Genomic DNA, 9,543 nt, shown 5'->3' with positions numbered 1-9,543 from the left:
GGAGGGAATGAGATTTCTCGCTACCCAATCCCCCTTTTCCCCCGGGACAGCGAGCTTTCTATGGTCCGTCCCTCCCTCTTGTTTGCTAATCATTTCATTTTACTCCTTTTTGAAGCGGTCGCTTGTTTTATCCCACTTTTCATTCCACAATCCCGTGCGCGTGTGCTCGCCTTCTTCTGATCCGCGTCGGCGTCTCCCGTCTCCGTGCGCCCGACGTAAAGGTCTCCTAGATCCCGGCTGATTGTCCTCCTCCTCCTCCTCCTCCTGAGATGCTGTTTTTACTGTTCTAACAACACTCGCCCTCTCTCCACCCTTATTCAACCAGAGAGACCGCGGCTAAAAGCCCGAGCGATCTGCACCGCGGTCTGGAATTTAAAAACAAGGCGGAAAACCCCCACAGGGATACCGCGGCACTCGTCTTCTGGATAAGGACCTTGCACACCGGCGTCCCCCCCCCCCTCCTTGTTGCACTTCGGGGAAAGTCGCGTCCCCCCACTCCGGTCCGCAGTTAATCCAGGTGGCCCCCTTGCCTTTTTTTCCTCGAGTGTTTTCCGCGCAGGCAAGGATTATTTCGGTGTGAAGAGCGAGCCTTCCCAGAAGACCGCCTTTTGATGTTCTCCATCCAGGACAGCCTCCCGCGGGGAGCCCTGACCATGAAAGAGGAGCCGCTCACCAGCGGCATGACGCCGGTCCGCTCGTGGATGCAGAGCGCGGGGATTTTGGACGCCAACACAGCCGCCCAGAGGTAAATATACCGAGTCAGGGGGTAGAGTCGAGCCGCGAACTAAGTCGTGATAATGTGACACAACAGGACAGGACTACCCCCCCACCCACCCACCAAAGGTGGAAGAGCCACTAAACAAATCAGTGGGCTGCTCGTTTTGGGGTTTGGTTAGTCGGTCCTACCGGGACAGACGCAAAAAGGTTTAACGATTACAAAAAAAAGAAGAATCGGGGTTGTTTACATACGATAACTATGATTGGAGTTGACGTGTGTTTTTTTGACGTTGTGTTTGTCTCGTGTGAACTTGCCCGGTGTGGACCGGCGGCGACGTGAGAGACACCGGGGCTGAGCGCGCACAGAGTTGTGGGTGTTAAGAGTTGACGGCCGGTCTGTCACAGACGATGGCAAGAACCCCTCGCTTTCCCGTTTAACTTAAGTTCCGTGTGTGTGTGTGAGGCGTGTTTCTGCATGAGAAATAATTCCCCGTACCGCGTGAAATCAATGCGCTCAAAGTAGAGCGCGTAGAGAAGATGCGCTCGTGGGAGAGGGAGAGTTCCCTCATTACATCTTTTCACGTGCACCAAGTGTGTTCGCTTGTCTTCGCAAAAATATATATATATAAAAAAAATCAGTGCGTGCCACAGACAGACTTGGACAATATTCCACAAACACGGAGTTGGCCAAGACGCGCGATAATTATAGGCCTATTGATTTGTACAAATCAAAGTAACAATACTGTCGGACTTTGCAGAGGCATGGAGTTTTCCGCTGCTCGGGTCTCCAGTGGGTACGAAACCCCCTGTCTGCAGCTCGAGTCCCTGCTCCAATCAAACGAGGAACACTTTTAGAGGATAAAAAAGCTTCTGAGTTTTAGCGTGTCAGTTACACTGGTGGGAGAATACAAGGTTAAAATAGACTTTAAAAAAAAAACCAAAAAAACGTGGTTCTCTTATAGGGGGAGAGAGAACAGTAATTAAATTCAAACACTGCTCAGTTATGATTGTTGGCCGCTCAAACTATCAATGGTTCAAGGGTTGGAATTGAATAGTCAACAAACAAAGACACAATTAAAATTAAATCACTTTTAACACTCACTGTTACATAATGGATTTAAAACAGATTCCTATATATTTGTGACAAATGGTCCAAACATTACTGGCTTCCTACGAATTTAACTTAATCTAATGATTTTAATTGCAAGTTTAATTTATTGTAGTTTTAATACATTTTTGCGTAAATAATAACACGTTTATTTTGAGTTTTTTTTTTTGTTATGGCCCATAACCTTAAAGTGCATAACATTGTAGACATAATACTGTAGACATTGCACACAAAAACTCTTAAAAAATAGAACAAAACAAAATATGTACTTTTTTCGGTGAATTCATGCAGTCCTTACTAATATAGGCCTATGGCGTTTTTTGCAATACAACCCTGTTTTCCCTTACTTACATGAATCCCTATCAAATCGCTTTAAACGTTAACAGAACAACCGCACTTCAACATCTGTTTAGAAGAAGAGGAGCACAGCATTCATACCGCAAAAACACTTTCCGGGACCCCGGAAAGATGAATCGGTGCGGTGCGCGCTCTGACGCGCAGCGGTGCTCCGGCTGCCACCCTGCCGAGAGTTCAACGCCGATAAACGGCGTGGTTGACAAGTCCCGCTCGCTCCTGTTGGAGCGCATTTGCGCGCGCAGGCGATAACCTTTCGCGTGCATTTGCTTTTAGAAACGTTACTAAATTCAAAGTAAACACTAGATTTCCCTGGCCTATCCGCTGCTTCTGTTATTAATACACACTTGAACGTGTGTAGAATAAATACAGAATAAATAAAAGTCACGATTTACGGACAATGGCCAACACGTTCTATGTCCGTGGCGTTATGACACATACCCTGGTGTGTGTATTAAAAATGTGTAATTTTTTATTAACATATTTTTTGAGAACGAAACTTGTATATTAGATTTAAGTGATCTTCCTGACCACAAATGTTGCCCACAGCAATATTAATTTAATTGCGTTCAAATCTTGTTATTGCGTTCAAATTGTGTTAAATCTTTCCAGAGCTGCAAAGAAACGCTAAACATTAAATCATCAACTAATGTCGACTTCTTGCCAAATCCTTCAGAATTCATCATAACACGATTCCGATGACAAGTGATCAATATTATAAAACTGATACAAAATAGTGGAATGAAAATGTAATCGCAAAGCATATTATTGTGCGCAATCTGTCCATGATAAACACTAACATCCACATCAACATTAGACCAGATGTTACAGGTAGCCTATGCACATAATAATATAAATATATATAATATAAATCTGCAGATCCAGGGGACGATTATTGTGCTAGTTTCAGCACAATAATCGTGTGTAGCTAAACACTGTTTAGCTACAATTAATTTCAAGAAAATGTACAATTATGGTAATTCCTGGGTGATCAGATTTCACTTTAAATAATTCTTAAGGAAAATCGTACAGTCCTTTTGACAAAATATGTTTTTTAAACACTTTGTCCCTGCTGTCACCCTGCTATATTCCTATACACCCCCAGCATGTCTTATATAAATAAACATGCACAAGAATTACTCCAGTTCAATTATAGAGTAGACATACATTCACTGAATATTCATATACTGTCAAGTGAATGGAAAACTTCTGTCAGCTCACATTCCATGATATGGACAGAAACGGCACACTCAACAAACACACACAAACACATGCCACAAACTCTCACGTCTGTATGTCACCATCCAAAGTGTTTGTGTGCCGAGAAGTGTCGTGTTGCCGTGGTAATCGAACTGGGGACTTCAGGGCACAGTTGTTCTTGGATAATGATAGTTCAATTCATATTTAGCTGTGTACAAAGTTAGCAATTATTTAGCCCGAAATGTGTGTATGTGTGCAGTTGAAGTCAGAGGTAGCCCTGTCCAACTGCCACCCCAGCCTCTGGGTGACAGATAGAGAGAGTGAGAGAGGGAGAGAGAGAGAGAGAGAGAGAGAAAGAGAGAAAGAGAGAGAGAGAGAGAAAGCGTTCATTAACGCATGCAGGGGCTCGTCCACTGGGGGTCCAGGTCGGTTCCAGTCCAAACCGAATCCTATTTGTGTGTGTGTGTGTGTGTGTGTGTGTGTGTGTTTGGTGTGTGTGTTTGCATGTGAGTGTGAGCCAGCTGATGGGTTGTTTGCCTCTCAACGATACGATAACAAGCATGATTCTAAATGGTTGTTTTCAAAATAAGTTCACTTGTACAAGGGACTCTATTCCCAGATGATTAGTGTTGTTCTAATATCATCCGTGTGTGTTGCCATTCATGCATACAGGTGAGCGAAAGGGAGAGGGTTTGAGTGTGTGTGTGTGTGTGTGTGTGTGTGTGTGTGTGTGTGTGTGGGCATTTGATGGTGTGTGTTTGTGTGCTTCTTGTGTGCTTCTAGTGTGTTCATTTTTTGTGTTTATTTTTGTGACAGTTTGGGTGCGGTGTGCCTGTTTATGTTTTGTCTTGTTTTTTTGTTTAGTGTGTGTCTTAGTGTCTTTATGTGTGTTCATTTTATTAGGTCAGTGTGTTTTGGGCGTGTGTTTGTGTGTGTTTCAGTATCAGCGTGTGTGTGTGTGTGTAGGTTTTAACCTGTGTCTATGTGTTCAGCATGTATAGTGTACGTTTGTTTCAGTATGTTTGTTTAAATGTGTGCATGCGGGTGTACGGGTACGTGGTTTTACCTCGGTGTTTATGAATGTGTGTGTGTGTGTGTGTGTGTGTGTGTGTGTGTGTGTGTGTGCATCTGTGTATGTGTGGGGGTGTGTGTGTGTGTGTGTGCTTGTGTGCGTGTCCATGTGTGTGCACTTGTGTGTGTGTGTGTGTGTGTGTGCGTATGTGTGTGTGTGTGTGTGTGTGTGTGTGTGTGTGTGCGCGTCCGTCCGTCCGTGTGTGTGTGTGTGTGTGTGTGTGTGTGTGTGTGTGTGTGTGTGTGTGTGTGTGTGTGTGTGTGCGTATGCGTATGCGTGTGTGTGTGTGTGTGTGTGTGTGTGTGATCCCCGTGTCTAACTGAGTGGACTGGCGGTTCTGAACCGGTGAGATTTCCCCTGATCCGTTGAGTCAATCACCCCCTGGAAAAACCCAGGGTGCTGCTTAGTGTGTGTGAGATGTGAGTGTGTAATGTGTGTGTGTGTGTGAGTGTGTAATGTGTGTGTGTGTGTGTGTGTGTGTGTGTGTGTATGTGTGTCGGCGGGGTCAGGGTGAGCGATAGCTAACCAGAGTGATTCGTCACTGACTCAATCCTCCCCCTCCTCAACGCGCCTGGGCACGGCGCCCGGTCCGGTCCACCGTGGGCACGGCGCCCGGCGAGGACCACCGTGGCGAGGGAGGCCACGCCCCTTCACTCACCGCACGCCGTCCGTCCACGGATCTCGTTGACTTTGCGCGGGGCGCTCTCGAAATGCATTGTGGGTCCGTCCGTTTCCGTCGGCTCCGTTGCCGTTGCGTCAAAAAAGTTGAGAAATTTTTCAACTTTTCAGGCAGCGACGGATCCGTCGGCCAATCAGGTCGCGTCCCCCGCACGTCAGACACGCCCTCCGTTGTCCGTCGGCGGACGCGTGCAGTGTGAACGACGGCTTAGAGAGAGAGAGAGAGAGAGAGAGAGAGAGAGAGAGAGAGAGAGAGAGAGAGAGAGAGTTTGAGGAGGATAGAGGGGGAGAGAACGAGAGAGAGAGAGGATGATGAAGAGGTCATTGGAGATGTTCTGATCGCAAGGAGGAGGGGGGGGTGGTTCTGACTTCTCAAGTAGCAAACTCACACACACACACACACACACACACACACACACACACACACACACACACACACACAGCCCTCCAGCACGCTCAGGAGATCTTCAGCTATATTGAAATAGAAATACATACCTCACCCAACCAGAACCCAGAACTATAGAATCGTAGACTGGACTATAAACTGTGGACCGGACTATAAACCCTAGACCAGACGGTGAACCATGGACCAGACTATAAACCCTAGACCAGACAGTGAACCATAGACCAGACTTTAAACCGTAGACCAGACGGTGAACCATGGACCAGACTTTAAACCGTAGACCAGACGGTGAACCATGGACCAGACTTTAAACCCTAGACCAGACGGTGAACCATGGACCAGACTTTAAACCCTAGACCAGACGGTGAACCATGGACCAGACTTTAAACCCTAGACCAGACGGTGAACCATGGACCAGACTTTAAACCCTAGACCAGACGGTGAACCATGGACCAGACTTTAAACCCTAGACCAGACGGTGAACCATGGACCAGACTGTAAACTGTGGAGCGGACTATTAACTGTGGACCAGACCGCTTACCCTCGGTGGCGGGACCCCGTGTCACCGCCCGCTCTCCCTGCTGTCGATTCGCTCCCATAAATCCGGCGCGGGCCCTAAAATTCGGCTTTTGTGTCTGGTTTCGCTGGCGGGGCCCCATAGGTGGGGGGGGGGCCCCTCTCCGCACAGCCCCTCTGGAGATAATCAGAACCAAGTGTTGGGCTGCGGGGCCAGATGCCGGCTTCTCCCGCCGTGTAAATAATTAAGGGTCTGTGTGTGAGCGCAGACCAGCCTCTCTGTGACCCCGTTAGAGAGCACAGGTGACTCGGGTAATAGCCTCAGTCACGGCCGGGCAGGAGGTCTGCGTGTGGCTGTGTATTTATAGGTGTGTGTGTGTGTGTGTCTGTGTGTGTGTATTTATAGGTGTGTTTCTGTGTGCATATGTACAGGTGTGTGTGTGTGTGTGTGTGTGTGTAATATATATATATAGGCCTACATCGGCGTGCGTTTGTCTATGTGTGTCTTTATGTGTGTCTGTGTGTGGGCGTTTGTGTGTGATTGTAAACCTGTGTGTGCATTTGGGTCTGCATTACGTGCCAGCGTTAGAACCGCATTCATGTGTGTTTACGTCCTTGTAGACGGAGTCAAACAAACAGACGAACACTACTCTACATATGTTTCTGTGAAATGTGTGTGTGTGTGTGTGTGTGTGTGTGTGTGTGTGTGTGATGCGTATTTCTCTCGGTGGGTATCGGTTGTAGACTCCCAGTCCAAACACGTGTGTGCATATGTGTGTGTTTGCTTTTGTGTGCTGTTCTGACAGCAGAGGTGTGAGTAAATAATGTGTTTGGAGGAAGAGGATGAGGATGAGCCAGAGCCCAGGGTTGGGGATCTGCCGCAGCTGCGCCTCTCTCAGCACACACTACAGACCGTGTTCATGTGCACTGTAAAACACACGTTACCGTCCAGTGTAAAACACACGTTACCGTCCAGTGTAAAACACACTTCACCGTCCAGTGTAAAACACACTTCACCGTCCAGTGTAAAACACACGTTACCGTCCAGTGTAAAACACACTTCACCGTCCAGTGTAAAACACATGTTACCATCCAGTGTAAAACACACTTCACCGTCCAGTGTAAAACACACGTTACCATCCAGTGTAAAACACACGTTACCGTCCAGTGTAAAACACACTTCACCGTCCAGTGTAAAACACACGTTACCATCCAGTGTAAAACACACGTTACCGTCCAGTGTAAAACACACTTCACCGTCCAGTGTAAAACACACTTCACCGTCCACTGTAAAACACACGTTACCATCCAGTGTAAAACACACGTTACCGTCCAGTGTAAAACACACGTTACCGTCCAGTGTAAAACACACGTTACCATCCAGTGTAAAACACACGTTACCGTCCAGTGTAAAACACACTTCACCGTCCAGTGTAAAGCACACTTCACCGTCCAGTGTAAAGCACACTTCACCATCCACTGTGACACATGCTTCACCACCCACTGTCAAATCCGCTTCAGAATTCAATGTCAAACACGCTTCATATTCCACTGTAAAACATGCCTCCCAATCCAATGTCAAACACGCTTCACATTTCACTGTCAAATCCGCTTCAGAAACCAATGTCAAACACGCTTCACATTTCACTGTCAAATCCGCTTCAGAATCCAATGGCAAACACGCTTACCATTCCACTGTAAAACATGCCTCCCAATCCGTTGTGAAACACCATTCCCCTCCACTGTCACACGCGTCAACATCCACTGTAAATGACCCTTCACAATCCAAAGTGAAACATGCTTCACCATCCATTGCAGAGAAAAACAGTGAAGACGCGATCATTTCAATCCATATTTTTTGTATGTGCTACTTAATTCATTTTTGTGTGTATCTGCCTGTGTGTGTGCATGTGTGTGATTTGTGTGCTTCTAGGTGTGCGTGGTTGTATGCTTTGGTGGGTGTGTTTGTCTGCCTGGGTGTGTTAGTGCATGGTGTCTGCCTGTGTGTGTGTGTGTGTGTGTGTGTGTGTGTGTGTGTGTGTGTGTGTGGTTGTGTCTGTGTCTGCCAGTGTGTGTAGGTGCAAATGTGTGTTGGGTTTGATGGAGGCAGCAGCTCCCAGTGTGTGAGCGGGGGAATGAAAGCGGAGAGTGATTTTCATTTGTGCTCTTTAATAGTGTGTGTCATTCCTAATTAGCCCAGCTAGCTTGGGGAAACATTGGTTCAATGGCGAAATGGCTGTTCTTGTCATGCTGCAATTACCAACAAATTAGTCTTTAGTCTAAGGGGCTATAGGAGACTACAAATGGTCGAAATTACAAAGAGCGCTGTTTGTGTGTGTCTGTTGGTGTGTGTGTGTGTGTGTGTATGTGTGTGTGTGTGTGCTTGTGTGTTTTGTGTTTAAAGGCATATTTTTTCTGACGATTGTAAACACTTAACTGTTAACATGGAGCCTAATCTTTAAGTGTGGTGCAATCACAATGCGTTTGATAAATATAAGATTTTATTATTTAACAATCAGAGCACCATTTTACAATATAAATTTACAATTGAATTCACAACATTTGGGCAGGCTCCCTGCTGATTCTCTAGGATGTACTGTATTTACTATAATTAGTGCTGTTACTTCCTCAGTTTCAAGAAAATAAAGTATTTAAAAATGCAATTTTACTCTTTTATCCTGAAAAAAACAATGGAGGAGGATTTTGGTTGACTTTGTTAAAATTGTTCATTACATACCGTTCATTCATTCAACAACCCCCTGCTTTCCATGACCCAACGTGATGAGATTGTTAAAAGAAAAATTAGTGATTTATACTGAATCTTATTTACAAAATTACAGACAGAAAAATAAATACATACATACATACATAAATACATACATTTTATATCAGTGTTGAATTCATGTTCTGAAAGCCGAATATACCATTTGTAGCAAAATGTCGCAAATGCATCTCAATTAATGTTTCTAATTGAGATGAATTGCAAATAAAGGCTACAAAGAAGCCTTGAGGTTGAAGCTGGAGAGAGGAGCTTTGTGGTGCACTGGATGTGGTGATGTTTTAGTGTTGGTTGATTGGGGTGTGTGATGAGAGAGAGAGGGTAGGGAGGGAGTGAGTGACAGAGAGAGAGAGAGAGAGAGAGAGACAGAAGAAGATTGATGAAGAGAGGGAGAGGTAGATGGAGAGGAAGTAAAAATGAATGAGATGAGAGAAAGAGAGAGAAGTGAATGAGGAGAGCGGAAGAACAGAAACACAGCCTCATTCTTTATCTCCCCTTGCTTTTACACACGCACACACACACACAAACACGCATGCGTACACGTGCACACACACACACACACACACACACTCACCCCCCCCCCCCACACACACACACACACACACACACACACACACACACACACACACTTGCACGCACGCACGCATGCATACACACACACACACACACACACACACACACACACACACACACACACACACACACACACACACACA

At 45.9% G+C, this 9,543-nt stretch overlaps 1 protein-coding gene across 1 annotated transcript in view; it reads left to right on the top strand.

Moving 5' to 3' along the window:
- Positions 1 to 611: 611 nt before the first annotated feature.
- LOC311345284 (transcription factor COE3) overlaps positions 612 to 9,543 on the top strand; it is a gene marked incomplete at both ends in the record, with an annotated part of 17,719 nt that continues 8,787 nt past the window's right edge. Inside the window, one exon of the mRNA XM_084469645.1 lies at positions 612 to 745. Within this exon, the coding sequence (XP_084325771.1) occupies positions 612 to 745 (134 nt within the window). The remainder of the gene's footprint in view (positions 746 to 9,543) is intronic.

The sequence above is a fragment of the Micromesistius poutassou genome (assembly GCF_964030765.1).
Source record: "Micromesistius poutassou genome assembly, chromosome: 6".
Classification (NCBI taxonomy): domain Eukaryota; kingdom Metazoa; phylum Chordata; class Actinopteri; order Gadiformes; family Gadidae; genus Micromesistius; species Micromesistius poutassou.
This window is presented reverse-complemented; position numbering and strand designations above follow the sequence as displayed.